This window comes from Rutilus rutilus (genome assembly GCF_951802725.1).
Source record: "Rutilus rutilus genome assembly, chromosome: 8".
Taxonomy (NCBI): Eukaryota; Metazoa; Chordata; class Actinopteri; order Cypriniformes; family Leuciscidae; genus Rutilus; species Rutilus rutilus.
In genome coordinates this window covers 3,213,835-3,238,048 of record NC_140222.1, presented here as the reverse complement: position 1 = coordinate 3,238,048, position 24,214 = coordinate 3,213,835, and the positions used below count along the sequence as shown (strand labels likewise).

The following is a 24,214-nucleotide window of genomic DNA, read 5'->3' as shown; positions in this document are numbered from 1 at the left end:
GGTGACAAACTGTTAAAATACGCGGAGAACATTCCGAAAATTAAATATAAACTCAAATATATATAAAAATTGTATATGAAAATGTATTAAACCGAACTATTAGTATTATAGTATTATTCTTTTCCGTATCCGCGTAATGATCAGCTGTAATGATCAGCTGTTAACGGTCTTTCTGCAACCACGATGCGCGCGCATCCCGGATGTTTACAAACCTATAATTGGTCTATACCATGAATGCCACAATGTAACATGTATGTTACAATTTTGTTACAAGAATTTAAATAAGGTCCCAAGAACATGCCTTTTCTTTTTCTTTTTTAAAAGTAATAGGTGGATTAACGAATCTGGGATGAAAGTTATGTTGATGGGCAAGCCAAGAAATGTCAGAATAAAGGCTAATAATGGCTGAATAAAAAAATTAAAAAAATAATGATAAAAGAATGATGAAGAATAAGTCTTCTACTGGCAGAGGTGCTAACATTTGCTCAAGAGAACAACAGAATCAGGAATGGGGAGTTCTCTGCACCAGACATTACAGTGCAGGGGAGTTATAGGGGGCATAAATAAGCCATTAGCATTTTTATTAGCATTCGCCTATGAAATGATTCATAAAATACATAGTTTAAGAGATATAATTTATAAGTTATAAGTTGTTATACCACATTTAAAAAATATACTCTTATTATTTATTTTCATGTTTGAGCTTATATTTATTCATATTAATAACAGTCTGAGTAATTCTAAGTCTTCAACTGTAAACTCTTAAAGGAACACTCCACCGTTTTTTGAAATAGGGCTTATTCACCTTCTTTCCTACATTTAGATAGGTGGGCAAATGCATTTTTGTCTCAGTGCATGCATTGTTTTAGTTTGACAGGGTCGGCCCTAGCTTAGCTTAGCATAATGAATGTAATCCTTTGTTGCCAGCTAGCATGTCATGAGTAAAAGTAATATATAAAATAAAAAAAAACCTCACCTAATTACTTCTTGTGGCCTGCGTATTCACAACGAGTACAAATAGTGATGCAGATTAACACTAGGCGATTTCCTATGCAGATATTGACTTGGGACTATATTAGGGGGAAGCACAGGCGAAGCACTGCTACTTGGGTGCAGAGATATCACGCCCAAGTAGCAGTGCTTCGCCTGTGCTTCCCCCTAATATAGTCCTTAATATATAAGTCAATATCTGCCTGGGAAATCGCCTAGTGTTAATCTGCATCACTATTTGTACTTGTTGTGAATACGCAGGCCACAAGAAGTAATTAGTTTTTTTTTATTTTTTTTATATCACTTTTACTCAGGACATGCTAGCTGGCAACAAAGGATTCCATTCATTATGCTAAGCTAAGCTAGCGCTGACCCTGTCAAACTAAAACAATGCATGCACTGAGACAAAAATGCATTTGCCCACCTATCTAAATGTAGGAAAGAAGGTGAATAAGCCCTATTTCAAAAAATGGTGGAGTGTTCCTTTAAGTGTTGGCTTTCTAAATATATGTTGATTATGTGTCTATGAGATTATGTTTCCAGAATATTCTTGAAAGCACAAATACAATAAAGATAAAACTATACATCCAGTCTGTCTTGAGAAACTCCACCCTCTTACAAAACCAACCAGGAAGTGACTAGTCATTATTTCTGCCTTTCATTTTTACTGAAAGCTAAAACGAGTCAGTGTTGTGAAGAACAGAGGAGGACACATTATATTATAGCATTTTTGTTTATTTCTGAATTAACCCAGATTAGATTTTAATTGTAATAGTTATTTGTTCTTTAAACCAAATTTCAGAAAGTGAAAGTAAATTGTAGATCATTTTACAAGACGAGGAAATGGATTTAAAATCTGTGGTAGAGCTTTCTTGTCCTGTTTGCTGTGGAATCTTCAAGACTCCTGTTCTTCTGTCCTGTAGTCACAGTATTTGTAAAGAGTGTCTACAACAGTTCTGGAAAACGAAGAAAACTCAGGAGTGTCCTGTCTGCAGGAGAAGGTCTTCAAAAGCTGATCCTCCAGTTATTCTCGTATTAAAAAACTTGTGTGATTCATTGATAAAGAAGGGAAATGAGAAACGTTCATCAGGATCTGAGGAGATCTGCAGTTTACACAGTGAGAAACTCAAACTCTTCTGTCTGGAGGACAAACAGCCGGTGTGTTTAGTGTGTATTAATTCACATAAACATGACAATCATAAATTCAGACCCATCAGTGAAGTGCTTTCATCTTACAAGGTAAGACAAATATCTCTCATTTTATATGCTGAATACAGTGCTAAACATAGAGTATTATTTGTGTATACAATAGACCAGTATTTATTTTTACTCAGACTAAATCTCTGACTTTCTACTGATATAAAATTCTACACAAAACTTCGACCCTCTGATGTTCAAATCTTCTTGAATATAACAGCATTGGCACAAAACAGAAAATAGAAATGTCATGGGTTATTAATATTTTTTCAATAATAATGTGATTAATTGCAAGACACACCAAAAAGTGATTGATACTAACATACTTTCTCTTTCTGTATTTGTATTTGCACAACCACAAATTTACAACTGCATGGATATAATAATTAAGAATTGGCCATTGAAAAAAACACACATTTGTTTGGTAGAAACATGATTTATTGACGTTCATCCTTTCCAAATTATAAAATTAAAAATATATGTCCTGCAGTTTTCAGACACAAATGCTTCCTTGAGAATGACCCATTCAACATATAAATAAGAGTGCAAAAAAACAATACAGAATCAAAATAGAATCTCTCTATCAGGGCTCCAACACCATTGTTAAGTATGCAGATGACACCACTGTTATAGGCCTGATCTCTGATGACGACGAGTCGGCCTACAGAGACGAGATACGATCACTGTCTCTCTGGTGTCAGGTGAACAATCTACAACTCAATGTCAGTAAGACAAATGAGATAATTGTGGACTTCAGGAGGAAGCGGCGAGGAGAACATGCTCCCATTTTCATCAATGAGTCTGTAGTTGAGAGAGTCAATAACATAAAGTTCCTTGGGGTTTACCCTCTGGGGTCTAAGGTGTTTTTGGGGCCCTTGGGATGTTCTGACATGCCCTGACATTTGTGCTTTTTTCAGTTATTTATAAACATGTTAATGGCAAAGGTGTAAATTCACTCTATATAGCACAAACAGGGCTACCATAATATGTGAGCAACATGTATGTAGATGTTTGTATTTTTAAGAGAATAATGTTTATGCGTGGTTATTGGAAAAAATAAAAATGAAAGTTGCTGAAATAAGACCACAAAACTCATACTAAATATGTGTCCACAAGACTTTTGACTAATGAATGTTGTCGCTTCCAGTTCTGGCTTCAAAATTATGTGAAAATAGTCTTGCTTTATCGTTCACATAAAACAATACATTGATTTAAATTGTGTAAAACAGGTTTTGCTTGGAAAGCCAATATGCGAGAGGGGCGTAAAGGGGGAGTAGTTTACACCTGAGAATACAATGTCCCACCCACTCTGCATAATGACTCTGCATAATTAGCCATTCATTCAGGTGTGACACTGACTGAGCCACAATGCAAGGACAACAGATATATTTTGAAGAAGACTTATATTGACCATTTAAGATTTTGCTTACATCTATCTTGTAAATATTTTTTGCTATTTTATTAAAAAGGTTACAATTACAACAATAATTACAATTTCAACAATATTTCAAGTGTACTCTTTCTTTGTAAAAAAATTATTATAGGCCTACATTTTATCATATGTAGGTATTCATTAGTTTGAATATAGCCAACATTGGAACAGCTAACATCTTAGCTGATGACTTTATTTTTGACAAAAATAGTATTTTATATATATATATATATATATATATATATATATATATATATATATATATATATATATAACACATGAGCAGAAATTGCTAAACAAAAGCTTATTTGATGTGGCAGTATATTCTACAGTAAAAACTGTACCCAAATCTAGTCAACAAAATGTTGTCTTTCACATTTCGCCTGACTGTAACGTTGTTTTTATGAAATATTAGGGCATATAAATGTTAATTTGCAGTTTAATACTTTGCAATACAAATAGCCTACATTTTATTTCAACATCTTTCAGTCGATTTTTACTCATCTCAGTATAGCAATACAGTTTGTTAAAACATCATCATTCATTCACACACAGAAATGCGATTTAAATTTAAACGGTCTTTTTGCGAGCTGTGGTAAACAGCGCATCTCTGCCGTTCATTCACACAGAAACCCGATTCACATGAGAAGGAAAAAAACGTACTACTGTATTCCTCAGCTCAGTCGGGTCCTTGCTCATCGAAATACCCGCACTTCTGAGGTACATTTTCCATTATTATTATTCCTCACAGCACTGCAAGACGGTGTAAACAAGTAATGATCTGAATAAACTTGTGTTTTCTCGAGCTGATATGGGGGCGTTCACAGGTTTACGTGGATTACCTCAGTCATTTGCGCGCGCTCTCCGTGGGCGGAGTCACATTAAAAATAATTAGATGAGATGAGAACGACTGACATCTTGCTCTTTTCTTACAGATTACATGAACTGAGAATATTTGTTTTTTATAAAAATTACTTCATTTAAAAGCGCGCAGCCTCTGCATGGGTTGTACCATGTGAGGGAGTTCTCCCCTCCCTTACTATAGAGTTGGTTGGGTCCATAGCCCGTCTTTTCCAAAATGTTTTAGGTAGGCTACCGCGGCCGCGGGCCCGCGGCATCGCCGGCGCCTACCGATAGCAGGGCCGGCCCTACCGTAACGGTACGCGTCAGGGAGGATGGATGGGAGGATGGATGGGAGGAAGAGGCCAGGAGGTATGGAATACTTAGGCTTGAATATGGAGGCTTGTTTCCGCCACAGAATAAAACATTTTAAAAGATAATTGCGACTTTTTATCTCACAATTGCGAGTTTACATCTCGGAATACATCAGAATTGCGTGAAATAAAGTCTCAATTGCGTGTTATAAAGTCAGCATTGCGAGATATAAAGTCAGAATTGCCTGAAATAAAGTCTCAATTGCGTGTTATAAAGTCAGAATTGCGAGATATAAAGTCAGAATTGCCTGAAATAAAGTTGCAATTGCGTGTTATAAAGTCAGCATTGCGAGATGGTCAAAATTGTGAGATATAAAGTCGCAATTGCGTGTTATAAAGTCAGAATTGTGTGAATTAAAGTCGCAATTGCTTTTTATAGTCAGAAATTGCAAGATATAAAGTCAGAACTGCGTGAAATAAAGTTGCAATTGCTTCTTTTAAAGTCAGAAATTCAGAATTGCGAGATATAGTCAGAATTGTGTGATATAAAGTTGCAATTGCTTCTTATAAAGTCTAAGTGAATTATTATTTAACATTTACATTATTTGTTGAACTATGGTATTAATACAAACTACACAATAGTAACAGCTGAACTGTTGCTTCATTTATCCAAATTGGAAAAAGTGCTAATTTGGAATTCCACCATGGAAAAAGTGGGCCGGTCTTGGGCCTGAACTCCAGGGCTGAAAAGTGGCCCCACTCCGGCCCTGATTCGCTGAGTTATTGTTCATTTTCGGACGTGTTTCAGAATGGACTTCACTGGCAGAGAGAAGGCAGAAATCGCTTCGTGTTTATTTTTCTTTATTTGGCAAAAAGCACAACACTTTGTTTTTATTGTGAGTATACACAAAAATAATACACACTTAACAGAATCGATTGATGTATGAAACTTGTTTGTAATATCAAAGTCAACAGAGCAAAATGAATCTCTTTTGAACTGATAAAAAAAAGCCAGCTGGTATCGCCGGCGATACCGCCGACCCCAGGGGGGTAACATTAGCGATGACCTGACCTGGTCCATCCACTCTAATATGGTGGTTAAGGAGGCCAGAAAACGGCTCTTTTTCCTCCGACGGTTGAGGAGATTCGGCATGGACGCAAGAATACTGTCCAATTTTTACAGATGTACTATGAGAGTATCCTGACCGGATGTGTCACCGCATGGCACGGCAGCTGTACCTCCCACGATCGTAAGGCACTACAGAGGGTTATTAAAACAGCAGAGCGCCTAACGGGGTCTGACCTGCCATCCATGCAGGATCTTCACAACGAGAGGTGCAGGAGGAGAACAAAAAGGATCATTTCTGATCCTAGCCACCCGGGCCATCGATTGTTCAGCAAGCTGCCATCGGGCAGGAGGCTCAGAAGCATCCAGACCAAGACCAACAGGTTCAGGGACAGCTTATTCCCCCTGGCCGTTAGGCTATATAACTCGTAATGCACTTCCTTCATTCTGCACCAAATATAGACTGTCTTTTATACTGTCATTTCACTTTACAATTGCTACTTAGCTAACTGGACCTAGCATATTATTTGTATGGTCACTGGCACTTATTAACACTGTACATAGTTGGCTACTTGTTTTGTTTTTTTGTTTTGTTTTATCTATTGTTATTATATTTATCTTACTGTTAGTATATTTATTTATTCATGTGGATGTGATAGGATGTTTTTATTCCAGATAGGTTTTTAATTTTATCATTTGTATGGCAACATTGGGTCGGGGTGGGATCTAAGCATTTCATTACATAACCTGTTATTGTAATGACAAATAAACTACCTTGAACCTTGAAGCTGCATAAGTTTCACCGATTTTCATCGTAATCTGTAGGAGGAATTTAATACAGCACTGACGTCCTTACAAAACAAGCTCAAACATGGAGAAGAAATGAAAGAAGAGTGTGATAAAACAATTGAACACATCAAGGTGAGGATATAAAGAGTTAAATACTCAACATTCACAAACAGAGTTTATTATTGACATTAGTGGAGTGTGTGTTCATCAGAGTATGTGAGCGGTGCGGAGTGGGAGCGGAGTTGCCTGATTTTGCCCAGAGCGAGGAGCGGATTTTTTTAATGTCGGAGCGTTGTGATTTTCTCTCGCTCCGAAAACGCTCCACTATCGCTCAGGACCAAACCACTGTGAGGCAACGGAGGGGGACTCAAAATGTTTCTAATCATATTTTGCATTTATATTGTTTTACTAGTACTTTCACAAACATTTATATAAAGTATATATCATGTAATTACTTTTACACGTGCTTTTAATGATATTTTACTGACCCCCTCGCGATTTCTACCTGTGCTGTGCAACTCTATTATATGATGGATGATTTTATAAGGCCCAGTTTACACGAGAACGCTCGCGGGTGAAAACGTAAAAATATTTTATCAGATGTGCCTTTCGTTTAGACGGCGACAGCGTTTTTGGGGCTTAAAAACGCAAAAAAGTGAAACCACCCTCCAGAGTGGAAATCTTAAAAACGCTCCACGGTCGTGTTTCCGTCTAAAAGGTAAAAGCAAAAGTATGCTAGACAGTGAAGGCACCGATCAGTGCTTTACATTGCCACCTTGCCACTGAGTGCATACTATATGCACGCAGATTTCCCTCCCATAACGGTCGTCTAAACGCAGAATAAAAAGTACTTTTGCGTTTTCTCTTCAGATCGTTTCCGAAATATTACCATGAAGAAGGGGAAAAAATATAAATGTATTGTTAAAGGTAGTGATGACAAAGGAGAACGCGAGCGCGGGGAGGTGATTCCTTGTGATTTCTATTTTGCTTTGTTTTAAAGTGAGCTAAAGGATAGCCTAATTTATTGGTTTGGGGCTGTTCAAAATTCCAATAAAGTATGTGGATGTTTTTCTCTTAGTACTGCGTATTCGTTTTACAGTACATGCATTTTCTGACCAGAGGTTGGTGTTATTTAAAAAAAAAAAAAAAAAAGGATAAAAATTTACCGTGGAGCGAATACGGAGCGAGACGTATTAACCCTCTGGGGACCAAGCTGTTTTTGGGGTCCTTGAGATGTTCTGACATGCCCTGACATTTGTGCTTTTTTCAGTTATTTATAAACATGTTAATGGCAAAGGTGTAAATTCACTCTATAAAGCACAAACAGGGCTACCATAATATGCGAGCAACGTGTATGTAGATGTTTGTATTTTTAAGAGAATAATGTTTATGCGTGGTTATTGGAAAAAATAAAAATGAAAGTTGCTGAATTAAGACCACAAAACACATATTAAATATGTGTCCACAAGACTTTTGTCTAATTGATGTTGTACCTTTGAATTCTAGCTTCAAAATGTTGTGAAAATAGTCTTGCTTTATCGTTCACAAAAAAAAAATACATTGATTTAAATGGTGTAAAACAGGTTTTGCTTGGAAAGCCAATATGCGAGGGGGAGGAGTAGTTTACACCTTAGTCCCACCCACTCTGCATAATGACTCTGCATAATTAGCCATTCATTCAGGTGTGACACTGACTGAGCCACAATGCAAGGACAAACGATGTATTTAGAAGAAGACTTATATTGACCATTTAAGATTTCGCTTACATCTATCTTGTAAATATGTTTTGCTATTTTATTAAAAATGTTACAATTACAACAATAATTACAATTTCAACAATATTTCAAGTGTACTCTTTCTTTGTAAAAAAGAAAAAAGATTATAGGCCTACATTTTATCATATGTATTCATTATTTTGAATATAGCAAATATATATATATATATATATATATATATATATATATATAAATATATATTATATATAAATAATATAGTTATATATATATATATATATATATATATATATATAACGTTAGATATGAGCAGAAATTGCTAAACAAAAGCTTAGGCTATTTGATTTGGCAGTATATTCTACAGTAGCCTAAAAACTGTACCCAAATCTAGTCAACAAGTGACTGACTGTAACGTTGTTTTTATGAAATATTAGGGCATATAAATGTTAATTTGCAGTTTAATACGTTGCTTATACAAATACATTTTATTTCAACATATTCCAGTCGATTTTTACTCATCTCAGTAGGCTATAGCAAAGCAGTTTATTCTTTCACACACAGACGCGCGATTCATATTTAGGCTAAACAGTCTTTACAAATATGTACCCTTCATTCATCTCACAGAAACGCGAGTCATATTATAGAAATGCGATTCATCTTTTTGCGGTTTGCATAGGCCTACACTAACGTTATTCCATAATGTTATTCCACATCAACACTTGAGAAAAGAAAACAGCCTACCTCACTCCTCAGCGGGATCTGCTCCTCATATCAGGAGATATTGCTCCTCATATCAGCACTGTTCTGAGGAAACTTTTCTCCATAAGGTAGGCTATATTATGTCTCACTCGATTGCGACGCGCTTTGTTTACAGCTGATGTGGGCGTTCTCAGAATTTGCATTTGAATAGCACGCGCTCTCCGGGGAGTGGTCACATTACTTTTGAATGGCTCGTAATGAGCTCGACTGGAGTCGCTCTCTTTTTATACAGATTACAGAAGCTGAGAATACTTAGTTTTTTATATAAATGACTTCATTCAAAAGATTCGATCTCAAGCTTTATGCCCGTGGGTCTGTTTGCCTGTTTGACTGAATTTTCGCAGAGTTATAGATCATTTTCGAACGCGTTTCAAACGGGAGTTTACTGACAGAGAGAAGGCAGAAATAGCATCATGTTCATTTTTCTTTATTTGTCAAAAAGCAAAACACTTTATTTTTATTGTGAGTATACAGAAAAAAAAATAGAAACTGAACAGGATCGATTGATGTATTACACGAAAATGAAAGATCAAAATTAACAGAGCATTTAGTGTTTATTTTCATTGCTAAAAAAAAAAAACGAGCAAAACGCACGGGCGCGTTTTTGGTCCCCAGAGGGTTAAGGACGGAGTGGGAGCGGCGCGAGGAGCGGAAAATTGTACACCTAGAGTGGAGCTTGAGCGGAGTAATTATGAAATGCTTTGAGCGTGGAGCGCAAATTCTTTCCGCTCCACTCCGCTCACATACTCTGGTGTTCATACAGCGCTGACTGAAGTGAATGTGATTTGATTTCAGTCTCAAGCTGAGCACACAGAGCGTCAGATTAAAGAAGAGTTTGAGAAGCTTCATCAGTTTCTCAGAGACGAAGAAGAAGCTACAATCACTGCACTGAGAGAGGAAGAGGAGCAGAAGAAGCAGAGGATGAAGGAGAAGCTGGAGGAGATGAACACACACATCTCAGCTCTTTCACACACAATCAGAGACATGGAGGAGATGATGAAAGACAATGACGTCTCATTTCTAAAGGTGACAAACCAATCTGGCTTCATTCTCTGTGCATAAAACAACTTGTATAGAGAGACTCACTGACACTGAGAGTGTTTGATAAGATATTAAAATGTTTTCAAACTCTATATTTTCCAGAACTTTAACGCCTCAATGGAAAGGTAAGTGAGCTGCTCGTATCTCTTCTCTCAGTGGATCTGAACTCAAATTCACTGCAGTTCTGACTCCTGAATGTTCCTCAGAGTCCAGATCTCACAGCCGGATCCACGGATGAGTTCTGGAGCTTTGATTCATGTGTCGCGTTATCTGGGTAACCTGCCGTTCAGAGTCTGGAAGAAGATGCTGGAAACTGTCCAACACAGAGAGTCTCAGCAGATTTGACACCAGTGCAGAAGATAGTTCACATATAAACACACACAACATCAACATTTGATAGAAATATATTTAATAATCACTTGAATTACTAAGTGAATCTGAACTGTATTTCAGAAAATCATCAGATCATTCAGCGAACTCATAATGAAAAGTCTATTACTCATAATCTATATTTATGTATTAGGATAAAATAGTGTTGATTGAATACTGATATCAGTATTCAATCAACACTATTTTATCCTAATACATAAATCTCAGAAAGATTTTTTGCGGAGACAGAGTGAGCTGAAAGCGCACCCTGTTTATTTTATTTATTTAAAAATAAAAACAAGGTTTTGATGTTAATGTGAGTGTACACAAAAAAAGAAGACCCTCTATAGTTTATAATCATGTATTTATTTTATTAATATGACCGTAAATGACGGACTTTTTTAAGTTTATGTTGCTGCTATGTGAAAAAAATCCAGCAAAACGCGGGGGCGCGTTTGCCGACCTCAGAGGGTTAAACCTGAAGCCTCAATCCATTCTGACAGTAACTGAGAGACCATTGTTATCATTTATGAATTCTTTCAACAAAGTCTTTACTGTATTTGTTTTACATTTACATTTCTAATACATCGTATTTCATCCTCTAATCTGATGTTATTCTCTTTGCAGCTCCGTTGACTCTGGATCCAAACACAGCACATCGTCGTCTCACACTCTCTGCTGATCTGACCAGTGTGTCGTACAGTGATGGAGATAAAACACTTCCTGATAATCCAGAGAGGTTTGATGAGTATGCATGTGTCCTGGGATCTGAGGGCTTTAACTCAGGAACACACTGCTGGGATGTGGAGGTTGGACACAATACACACTGGAGTCTTGGAATAACAACAGCATCAAACCAAAGGAAGGGACTGGATTTCTTTAACTCTAATGTCTGGTGTGTGGATTACAGGAACAGTGAATACACCTCAGAATCCCCAGAGCAACCCGAGACTGTCTTTACTGTTAAACAGAAGCTTCAGCGTGTGAGAGTTCAGCTGGACTATGACAGAGGAACAGTGTCATTCTCTGATCCTGTAACTAACACACATTTACTAACATTCAAATCCACCTTCAACGACACAGTCTCTCCATTCTTATATAATGAGTGCACAACTCCTCTGAGGATCTTACCAGTTAAACTGTTAATAACAGCAGAAAATCACAGTTAAATCTGATTCTGTTTTTAGATTAATTCAGTTTTGCAAATTATGCTTTAATAACACTGTAATCAAAGGGTCACGTTCATCAATCACACTTAAATGTTAAATTTTGAGCTGACTTAAAAATCGGAGTTCTGTTAAGTCATTCTGTTTAAATATGTATGTATGTATGTATATGTATGTATAGAGCAACATATGCAAACTAATGCACTTCAATTTATTTTAAGTACATATGCAGTGACAAATATAAGTGGCGGTGGCAATATATATATAATGCTGGGACAGTAACAAAAACATCAACACTGTTTTTGAACTGAATGGAATCAACGTTGAACTGACTCAAAATAACAACATTATTATCTTCTGTAGAGCTGCTTATAGATGAACTGAACTCATTTTATAGTTGATGATCGTTACACAGTTATTGAACTGAACTGAATCAACACTGAACTGACTTCAGCTGAACAATGACACTGTTGTCTTTTTAGAGCTGCTTTACAGCAGAATTGATTTCTATTTCCATCATTGATCATTATTTTCCTGTTAATCTGTAAAGCTGCTTTGAAACAATCTGTATTGTATGCAGGACTTCACTTCCTGCTCAGCTACTGTTCGGACGCTCTTGCTTACTGCTCCGCGCTTTGCTCTATCGCTTTTATATTTTATCTTCTATATTTTTATATTTGATCTCCTTTTATCACCTAATTTTAACTTCGGCAAGTCAGCACAGTGCTCAAACAACAAAGTTTGGATTACTACAAAAACGCAGAATTCTTTTACCCGACCAGCTTACATTCCGGGAAAGGAAAACACAACTGCCTACATTCATAAGGATAAGAGAGAAAATGCCTCTTCTGGTTCAAGAATCTACTTGCTGCACTAACTGCCACAGACTTTTACAAAGTAAAAAACAGCCAGGGAAGCCAGGACAGCATATTACAGCCTCAGATGACACCAGAGCAACAGCCCCTTTCACCAGACACGTTATCCCTCTCTCCAGCATCCCCACTTCTGTGCTTCTCACAGAAAATGGAAGAACTGGTGCATGCTGGAACCAAACTATCCCACTCTTTTGCTGCAAGCCCCCAGATATCAACCAAAAAATGGCAGGCACCACAACCACCAAAGCCTGCGGGCCCAGCTCGCCCTCCTCCTCCTGTGAGAGCTCTTCGGCCTCTGCCACAACGCCAGGGCCCACACCCTCCTCCTTCTGCTCAAGGTGAACCAAAAACAACTGATACCAGCTCTCAGTGATATGTGTCGGGTCCCTGCTATGATAACAGTAACTTTCTCAAATGTTTACAGAACAAACGGAACCCAGTGTGCCTGTATCTTTCTTTATTGCTGTTCTATTACATGATAGAAAGTCTAAGGCCTTCAATAGCCGTACAGCAAACCCAACTAATCTGGTGCCTATTACACGTCAAACTAAGATTGGTGTAGGGAAAAAAAGTAAGACTGTTAAGTTAGCACTTTTAAACATCCGCTCACTTAAAAATAAATCACTTCTAGTCAACGACTTAATAACCACAAACAACCTAGATTTTATGCTTCTGAATGAAACCTGGCTAGAAGACAGCTGCAGTGCAACAATCCTCAATGAAGCAGCCCCTCCTAACTTTACTTTTATGAGTGTCTGCAGAGCTGTTAAGAGAGGTGGGGGTCTAGCTGCTCTTTTTAAAGATATCTATCAATGTAAGCAAATATCATTTGGGAATTACCCTTCTTTCGAATATCTGGGTATTGTGTTGAAAGGTGCTCCACGCATTTTACTTATCATTATTTACAGGCCTCCAAAATACTCTCCAGCCTTTGCTGAGGATTTACAGAACTGTTATCAACAATTACCTCAATGAGAACACTAGTGTAATATTTGTAACGAATTTAGCTCAAATGATATAGGGAATCAATAATGATGAATCGGGGTTATGATTCATTCACTTCGTGTACAGAGTTAATAAAATTATTGAAGCTAAAAAATAGATCAATTTTATATATCAATAACCCATCACAATGAATTATAATTTACTCATTAATATATCAATGGTCCATTCTTCAGATCAATTATCAGAATAACCTTTAATGGAAATTAATGTAATTATCAAACAGTTGTTTGTCCAGCAAACGGCCATAAGATTAACCCATCAATTTCTCAACAAAAATGATCTCTTTCTTATAATTTGGGGAAGGCTACTTTCTGGCCACGAAAATCACCTTCCTGTCCTTATAAGATTTAGGTTACTGAAATAGTAACAAATTGTAAAGCTTTGTAGCTTTAGATCGTAACGTTTCAGGGACTTCGTAATGTGAGCAGCAGACAGAGCCAACCAAGAATATAATGGGTTTTAATAAATGAAACTACGTACGGATACAGAATACTACAATTACACACGGAATAAATCTATATACAGAGTACAACCAGTAAAACAATACATGACAAACGAATAACGAAAGAGAGTGAGAGAGGATGAGAGAGTGAGAGAGAATGAGCGAGAGAAAGTGAAACTAAATCTCAGGATGGCAATTTTCAAAACAGTTATAGCAAGTTTCCAAAACAACTAACTCTGAGAGACACCAAGAATACCCAAAATAAGAGTAACACAGCCTTAGATTTAAAATGAAGGTTTGATACTTGCATTAAAGTCTTTGTGTGACTGCGAAAGCAGCGTGAGTGTGTGTCCTCTTTGGAGCCGGGTGTTCTTCTCGTGCTTCCGGAACAAACGGAGTTCGCAGGAAGTTTAAAAGGTCTACTTAAAGTTAAAGTTGCCGGCTACGTTCACTTCGCTGAACGTAGGAAAAGTCCGAAGACGAAAATAAAGACAAAGATTAAAGAAAAGAAAAGAAAAGAAAAGAAAAGAAAAGAAAAGAAAAGAAAAATGTAGGAACTCCTTAATAAGGAGTTGTGGAACCGGAAAACTCTCAGCTCTGAGTGCTCCGAGAAATTTTCTGTGTCATTCTCTTATGGGTCTAATAACCTATCCCAGGTTAATTTGCATGTTTTACGGTAGTGTTAGGATTTGGTCTATTATACTCTAACGATGGTAAACATAGTATAATACATTTTATCAGAGCCTGATGCATATATTTGGTTTCAGTACACGGAGAGCTTTACATTGATACCAAATCAGATATGTTTCGAAGGTACACGTCGAAATACATTTTTATTCTGTAAAAATAAGCTTAAAAGGTTCAGCTAACAAGCCAAATAACATAACTGCGTCATAAAGTTACCAACATGTCCTGTATATTCACAAATGGGGAATGCAGATTGGACTTTAGAGTTTAAACACGGTACACACATGATTTGTCTAACCTTATTACCAAAGTTCACAAGAATACACTAACTACATCACAAAAAAGGAAAATGATGAGATGGGAAAAATACATCCATGTTTACACATTTCTCAAGTGGTTATATATATAGAATACATAAGACTGCAGGGTCTATTTCTCTTCCTTTACAAGAATTTAAGTGAGCGTTGTGGTTCTCTGGAAATTCCGTTTGGGGTCATAAAGTTTTATGGTCTAGCAGGAGGTAGGATGAGGTTAATATTGGGGAACATTCTTAAAATACACACTTAGAATTCAAAGCTACAAACTAGAGAATCCCACTATAGAATAAAACAAAAACTAATCAAACATGCATGCTGTAATATGTCACCTACAGACAGAGCCGGCTCTCCCTATAAGCGAACTATGCGGCTGCTTAGGGCCCCGTCGCCACTAGGGGGCCCCCTAACTACAGATGGTACTCGCCAGTGTCACCGCGGTTTAACAGTCAACCAACCGTGTAAAATCGTTGTATTCCCTGGACTTGAAAATTTGCCCGCAAAAATTAAACGAGTCTATCCATTGGGTGCAGAAAAAAGGAGAAAAAAAGTCCCATTATAGTAGAGCTACTACTATTTTTGAACTTGGCACATTACACAATTCACAAAGAGCCGCCTATATCATTTTCTGCACAATTTGCGGTGCTATTTCACAGCAGCCTCGGAAGGTGCATTAAATTGGACATTATCCCATTATAGTAGAGCTACTACTCTAACGAAATCCAAATTTTAAGCAGTTTTTACTGTATAATTCTTTTTGTATGAATTTTTTAACTTGGCACATTACACAATGCACAAAGAACCGCCTATTGCATTTTCTGCACAATTCGCGGCGCTGTTTCTCGGCAGCCTCAGAGGGTGCGTTAAAGTGGACATTATCCCATTATAGTAGAGGCACTACTCCAACGAAATCCACATTTTAAGCAGTTTTTACTGTAGAATTATTTTTGTATGAACTACATGTAACGTGCAACAATGACTCTGTAAAATGTAAAAAGTGTTACCTAGAGTTTTTATTAGATGCATGCATATATTTTATAACTAAACATTTTATATACACATTTGGCTAATGATTGTTCGCTGAAGTAGTGTTTTTGTAGTTGGAATATATAAAAAATAAATACCAACTCAAACTAGAATCTTTTGCAGAATTTTTAATCTCTTTGATACATCAATATAGAAGAATATGTTTAAATCACTTTAGAAGGAAGCAAAGAAATTACTGGTCCAACTTCTCCCTCTTTTTAAAGTGTGGAAAAGGGAAAAGACGTTCAAATATCGAGACTCCAGCAACACCTGTAGTAGGCCTATATGCAACAACTTTATTGAAGATTTTTTAATACTAAAGGTTTTAAGCTGCCTAGTGGACAAAAACAGTTAGTGCTCTTTTAAAATTGACAAAGCTTTCAGATAGTAATAAAGTAGATGTAGAAATTTGGCAAATCTGTAATCTTTACTTTTACTGTTTCAGTGAATGTACTTTAACAAGCAGTAAAATAATTGTGGGCAATCATGTTAAAAGAGGTACAGATGAAATGGGTTAGATTGTATACAGTTGCTGGTTTGAGGTGGCAATACTCCATTATTCACTGCAAGGCAGGGCCCCAAAATTATCCTGCTTAGGGCCCCCAGATTTACAGAGGCGGCCCTGCCTACAGATTCTGAATCACTTGTATTCTGAATTAAATGCAAAGGGATGTTTGCGTGTGTGTGTATGTGTGTGTGTATGTGTGTGTGTGGAGATCTCCTGGCCACCTGGGTATCTGGCTTGGAGAGAGAGAGGTGTGAGCAGATAAGAATCTCTTTGAAACCATCTCCTCGAGTTCTGAGATGTTCTCTGTTAAGCATCACTCGTGTCAAAAGAGATCAATTCAGTCCAGACTCATGGAGCCATGCTGTCATTTAAATTCATGAGTTTAAGGGTTAAAAGCTCCAAGTCATAGTGAGATTGTCCATCCGCTACATATTTATGAAGGCTATATCCTTAACACCAAGCATATCTGCAGACTCTGTTGATTTTCTCCTTGATTCTTTTAACTCAAAAGTTAAAAGTGTAATTGATGATATTGCTCCTGTGAAAGTCAGGAAGAAGAGTGGCAGACAAAAAGCACCTTGGAGAAACTCAACAGCAGTGCAAAATATGAAAAGACAATGCAGAAAAGCAGAGCGCATGTGGCGGAAGACAAAACTTGTAGTCCATTATAACATCTACAAAGACAGCCTTCATGCTTTCAATATGGAACTAGGCAAAGCTAGACAGACTTTCTTCTCAAATATTATAAACAGCAATTTAAACAACACACGCACTCTTTTTGCTACTGTAGAGAGACTGACAAACCCCCCAAGCCAGATTCCCAGTGAAATGCTCTCAGACAGCAAGTGCAGTGAGTTTGCTTCTTTCTTCTCTGAGAAAATCAATAATATTAGAAAGGTGATCAGCACATCCTTGAGTTGCCCTGGGGTCAGACAGATCAGACCACCAATTTTGGAACAAACTGTACAGCACCTTAAAACATCAACATGCGCCCTTGACACACTTCCCACATCTTTTTACAAAAGTGTGTTAAAAAAAAAAAAAATAATAATAATACTGTAATAATAATTAGCTGCCGCTGCTCAGGGAGGGAATTTTAAAACTTTTACTAGCCTACTTCTAAATCCTCCTGCACTTATGAATGCATGGATGCATCTATGAACTGTTTTAACCCATTTTAAGTAGCCACTCTGACCTGTGTATCTACACTGATTCGGCGGGTTTGTACGCTGGTTTTGATCTACGTGTTGATGCTCTCTGCGGTTGCCGGTTTACCTGCCGGTTACTGACTGCTGTTCTTAGTGGTACTTCTGGCACGGGGAAGTGATGAAGCAGAAATGAAGCAAGTGGCTGTATTTATGAATTAATCATTGAATCATTGACTCTAATGATTCATTCACAAACACAGCTGTGTGCTGCAGTTCTGCTGTGGCTTTAGTTGGAGCTATTATTTTGTTGTAAAAAATACTGACAACTGTGTTGAAAATGAACATCACTTAATATTTCATTTGTTGAACTGTTGTATAAAATCAATGTCACATTTGCAATCGTCGATCTTCATATAATGTGATCAACATTAAACACAGGAACTCACACAGTCTTTGTATCGAAGAGATTTTTTTTGCAGTCAAGAGAAGTTTTGACCGCAAAAGATGAGGTAATTTGATCGGATGTCATGCATTTACAGCATTTTACCTGATAGAAATGCATGCTCAGTTTAAATCTTATTTTAAGGTGAGGTAGTATTAAAGGAACGGCACAATTCAGCATTTTGTTCCCGCACCCCCATCTGTCACCTCACGTACCCCAGTTTGAGAACCACTGCCTTATATTGCCTAACACATATTTGTAAAGTGACTTTGGGTGTTGGAAAGGCGCTATATAAATAAAAATAATAATAATAATATTAAAAATAATAATTATTATTATTATTAACCACCCAAACACAAGTGTAGTTACATTATAGATATATGTAAGGTTGGGCAGATTCTGGGGCGTAGCATATCTTTTCTTTTAACGTTAAAAAGTTTTACATTCTAATAGCTGAACACAAGCAGACAGACTTTTAGAAGAGGTTTATTGGCCTCGCCTAATTCAACCAGAGGGTGGCGCTCAAGTTACATATAGATATTATGTTTTGTGTCATTCAAACACAAGCATATAACAGATTTCCAAAGATTTCCAAAATCCTTCGACTGAAGTTACAGATTCAGATGTTCTGAAAGCAGAGGCTGATCTCAGCAGATACAAAATTCCTCTTCCAGTTGGTGATTTCCTGTAAGATCAGTCTGTTAACTGAAGACTATAACATTAAAATGAGCCCAAGTTACCCAGAGAAATGATTGACACCCACAGATCAAACGGATTGAACGTCAATTCACTATTATTATTACTACAGTTTTTTAATTTCTTTGGGGCAGTTTTCTCAAGCAATTGATACATTTTCAACAGGTCCTCAAAAGTGCACTTTTCTCAAACATTTCAGCATGTTTTCAATTGTGTTAGTACAATACACAAAATCACAAAGTATCCTTTTCACTAGACAAAATAAGTGGTTGATCCATATAATTGTTTAATTCACAGTAACTACGATTCATAAAGCTCTTACTATCAAACTTTTGATTTGTAACTCTTTTCCTTCAGTTTAATACATTTGTCTTTTGGTTAATCAATTTGGCACATCGCTACTATAGACACTGATTCTATAGATGGGTTCTTTAGAACTTGTGCAATTTCTGATACGGATAACCAAATGCAATTAATTATTTTCACATAAGTTATTTATCTTAGATTATAACCACCACTATGTTCAAAGTGTGTGTGTGTGTGTGTGTGTGTGTGTGTGTGTGTGTGTGTGTGTGTGTGTGTGTGTGTGTGTGTGTGTGTGTGTGAGAAAGAGAGATTTGCAATTTGTGAACACAGAGATAGAGTACAACGGAGACGAAACAGTCAATGACTGTAAAACATCCGATTTATCAGAGGCTGTGTTTACAGCTGGTTCAACAAGTCTGTGTTTCCCGAAAACATAGTTCTAACGGACATTCGCAAACAGCATCGCAGAGTTGTGTGTTGGAGCGACAGATCTCGACCTGTGGTTAGAAGCAGTTTCCTGTTTTCATTACATGTGGACTTAATAAATCCTTATCATGAGCAAAACAAGCAAGCTGACATTCAGTACAATCTATATCTTTTATAGTATACTGTATTCACTACTCACTGCTCCGGGTGTGTTTGTGTTCACTACTCACTGCTCCGGGTGTGTTTGTGTTCACTACTCGCTGCTCCGGGTGTGTTTGTGTACACTTCTCACTGCTCCGGGTGTGTTTGTGTTCACTACTCACTGCTCCGGGTGTGTTTGTGTTCACTTCTCGCTGCTGCGGGTGTGTTTGTGTTCACTACTCGCTGCTCCGGGTGTGTTTGTGTTCACTTCTCACTGCTCCGGGTGTGTTTGCGTTCACTTCTCACTGCTGCGGGTGTGTTTGCGTTCACTTCTCACTGCTCCGGGTGTGTTTGCGTTCACTACTCGCTGCTCCGGGTGTGTTTGTGTTCACTACTCGCTGCTCCGGGTGTGTTTGTGTTCACTTCTCGCTGCTCCGGGTGTGTTTGTGTTCACTTCTCGCTGCTGCGGGTGTGTTTGTGTTCACTACTCACTGCTGCGGGTGTGTTTGTGTTCACTACTCGCTGCTGCGGGTGTGTTTGTGTTCACCTCTCGCTGCTGCGGGTGTGTTTGTGTTCACCTCTCGCTGCTGCGGGTGTGTTTGTGTTCACTTCTCACTGCTGCGGGTGTGTTTGTGTTCACTACTTGCGGGTGTGTTTGTGTTCACTTCTCACTGCTGCGGGTGTGTTTGTGTTCACTTCTCGCTGCTCCGGGTGTGTTTGTGTTCACTTCTCGCTGCTGCGGGTGTGTTTGTGTTCACTACTCGCTGCTGCGGGTGTGTTTGTGTTCACTACTCGCTGCTGCGGGTGTGTTTGTGTTCACTACTCGCTGCTCCGGGTGTGTTTGTGTTCACTTCTCACTGCTCCGGGTGTGTTTGTGTTCACTACTCACTGCTCCGGGTGTGTTTGTGTTCACTTCTCACTGCTGCGGGTGTGTTTGTGTTCACTTCTCACTGCTGCAGGTGTGTTTGTGTTCACTTCTCACTGCTGCGGGTGTGTTTGTGTTCACTTCTCACTGCTGCGGGTGTGTTTGTGTTCACTTCTCACTGCTGCGGGTGTGTTTGTGTTCACTTCTCACTGCTGCGGGTGTGTTTGTGTTCACCTCTCGCTGCTGCGGGTGTGTTTGTGTTCACCTCTCGCTGCTGCGGGTGTGTTTGTGTTCACTACTTGCGGGTGTGTTTGTGTTCACTTCTCACTGCTGCGGGTGTGTTTGTGTTCACTTCTCGCTGCTCCGGGTGTGTTTGTGTTCACTTCTCGCTGCTGCGGGTGTGTTTGTGTTCACTACTCGCTGCTCCGGGTGTGTTTGTGTTCACTACTCGCTGCTTGCTCCGGGTGTGTTTGTGTTCACTTCTCACTGCTCCAGGTGTGTTTGTGTTCACTACTCACTGCTCCGGGTGTGTTTGTGTTCACTTCTCACTGCTGCGGGTGTGTTTGTGTTCACTTCTCACTGCTGCGGGTGTGTTTGTGTTCACTTCTCACTGCTGCGGGTGTGTGTTCACTACTCACTGCTCCGGGTGTGTTTGTGTTCACTTCTCACTGCTGCGGGTGTGTTTGTGTTCACTACTCGCTGCTCTGAGTGTGTTTGTGTTCACTACTCACTGCTCCGGGTGTGTTTGTGTTCACTACTCACTGCTCCGGGTGTGTTTGTGTTCACTACTCACTGCTGCGGGTGTGTTTGTGTTCACTTCTCACTGCTCCGGGTGTGTTTGTGTTCACTTCTCACTGCTCCGGGTGTGTTTGTGTTCACTACTCACTGCTGCGGGTGTGTTTGTGTTCACTTCTCACTGCTCCGGGTGTGTTTGTGGTCACTACTCACTGCTGCGGGTGTGTTTGTATTCACTACTCACTGCTCCGGGTGTGTTTGTGTTCACTACTCACTGCTGCGGGTGTGTTTGTGTTCACTTCTCACTGCTGCGGGTGTGTTTGTGTTCACTTCTCACTGCTCCGGGTGTGTTTGTGTTCACTACTCACTGCTGCGGGTGTGTTTGTGTACACTTCTCACTGCTCCGGGTGTGTTTGTGTTCACTACTCACTGCTGCGGGTGTGTTTGTGTTCACTACTCACTGCTGCGGGTGTGTTTGTGTTCACTTCTCACTGCTGCGGGTGTGTTTGTGTTCTCTACTCACTGCTGCGGGTGTGTTTGTGTTCACTACTCACTGCTGCGGGTGTGTTTGTGTTCACTTCTCACTGCTGCGGGTGTGTTTGTGTTCACTTCTCACTGCTGCGGGTGTGTTTGTGTTCACTACTCACTGCTGCGGGTGTGTTTGTGTTCACTACTCACTGCTCCGGGTGTGTTTGTGTTCACTTCTCACTGCTCCGGGTGTGTTTGTGTTCACTACTCACTGCTCCGGGTGTGTTTGTGTTCACTTCTCACTGCTCCGGGTGTGTTTGTGTTCACTACTCACTGCTGCGGGTGTGTTTGTGTTCACTACTCACTGCTGCGGGTGTGTTTGTGTTCACTTCTCACTGCTGCGGGTGTGTTTGTGTTCACTACTCACTGCTCCGGGTGTGTTTGTGTTCACTTCTCACTGCTGCGGGTGTGTTTGTGTTCACTACTCACTGCTGCGGGTGTGTTTGTGTTCACTACTCACTGCTCCGGGTGTGTTTGTGTTCACTTCTCACTGCTCCGGGTGTGTTTGTGTTCACTACTCACTGCTGCGGGTGTGTTTGTGTTCACTACTCACTGCTCCGGGTGTGTTTGTGTTCACTTCTCACTGCTCCGGGTGTGTTTGTGTTCACTACTCACTGCTGCGGGTGTGTTTGTGTACACTTCTCACTGCTCCGGGTGTGTTTGTGTTCACTACTCGCTGCTACTTTGTGTTCACTTGTGTTCTGTCAGGTCCATTAAGTCAAGAACACACAGACAATAAAAATAATTTAATAATTTTTATTGAATAGATTGCAAACAGGTTGATGTTCCTGAATTGAAATTTGGCGGTATGGCTCTGTTCAGGGAGTCCTCTGACCTTTCATGAGCACCATAAAATAGCAGAGAGTCAGAGGACAGCAGCAGCAGCAGCAGCATTAGGGGACGCTCACACAGTTTAGGACTGTGAGAGCTAAAATATCCCCCCAAACAAAACCACACCTGGCAATCCTCTAAGATACAGAGGATGATTTTATTTTAACAATTTATATGCTTAGTAATCTACAAATATACACGGATAATTTGCAATATTATAATCAGATGAGTCCTGACCACCCATGAGTTAGCAGAATCAGGGGACAGCAGCAGCAGTATGTTCTGATCAGATGAGTCCCCTGACCATTCATGAATTAGCAGAGTCAGGGGACAGCAGCAGTATGAGGAGATAGCAGCCACATATAGGGACAGCATTATCAGCATGAGGGGATGCAGCAGCAGCATAAGGGCTCTCACATTATTTTGACTAGATGAGCTATCCCCCCCAAAACAGAAATTGAGTGTCTCGAACGGTGTCGTCTGAACCACCCTAATTTAGCAAATTATTATGGTAAAAATTATTAATTTAATTACTGAAATGACTATTCAAGACCACAATAGCTAAAACATGCTGTTACCTAGAATTATCTGTCTTTGAACTGTTTTGACAGTCTACAGTGTAAGCGCTATGAAGGGATGACTAAGCCACCTTCTGAGAAACAAGCTAGATGAAGGAATTAAACAGCTTTTTACCAGCGTACAGATCAGCAAAAGCGAGCAGCAAGCATGTATGAGCAAACTGAATGTGCTTTAAATAGGGCGCCTTGTTTGAGCTTTGGCCATTGAGCAGCAAGGGGAGTTACCCAGCTAATGCAGCTCAGCTGACGGGACAGTGTTGAAGCAATAGCATTAGCAGCGTCTTGACTACCTGGCCTGCCAGAACTGACGCTGACGCTCAATTTCACTACTACTTTGTGTCACTTCTCACTGCTCCGGGTGTGTTTGTGTTCACTACTCACTGCTGCGGGTGTTCCGGGTGTGTTTGTGTTCACTACTCGCTGCTGCGGGTGTGTTTGTGTTCACTACTCGCTGCTCCGGGTGTGTTTGTGTTCACTACTCACTGCTGCGGGTGTTCCGGGTGTGTTTGTGTTCACTACTCACTGCTCCGGGTGTGTTTGTGTTCACCTCTCACTGCTGCGGGTGTGTTTGTGTTCACGTCTCACTGCTGCGGGTGTGTTTGTGTTCACTACTCACTGCTGCGGGTGTGTTTGTGTTCACCTCTCACTGCTGCGGGTGTGTTTGTGTTCACCTCTCACTGCTGCGGGTGTGTTTGTGTTCACTTCTCACTGCTGCGGGTGTGTTTGTGTTCACCTCTCACTGCTGCGGGTGTGTTTGTGTTCACTTCTCACTGCTGCGGGTGTGTTTGTGTTCACCTCTCACTGCTGCGGGTGTGTTTGTGTTCACTACTCGCTGCTGCGGGTGTGTTTGTGTTCACGTCTCACTGCTGCGGGTGTGTTTGTGTTCACTACTCACTGCTGCGGGTGTGTTTGTGTTCACCTCTCACTGCTGCGGGTGTGTTTGTGTTCACCTCTCACTGCTGCGG

At 39.4% G+C, this 24,214-nt stretch overlaps 1 protein-coding gene across 1 annotated transcript; it reads left to right on the top strand.

Moving 5' to 3' along the window:
• Positions 1 to 1,833: 1,833 nt before the first annotated feature.
• On the top strand, positions 1,834 to 14,440 carry LOC311294806 (zinc-binding protein A33-like; the record flags this gene model as incomplete). Its single annotated transcript, XM_084415834.1, has 7 exons — positions 1,834 to 2,229; positions 6,665 to 6,760; positions 9,916 to 10,146; positions 10,264 to 10,286; positions 10,368 to 10,490; positions 11,079 to 11,086; positions 11,158 to 14,440. 7 exons carry the CDS (start codon positions 1,834 to 1,836, stop codon positions 11,697 to 11,699), a joined length of 1,419 nt encoding a protein of 472 aa, XP_084271960.1. The 3' UTR covers positions 11,700 to 14,440.
• Positions 14,441 to 24,214: the final 9,774 nt, after the last annotated feature.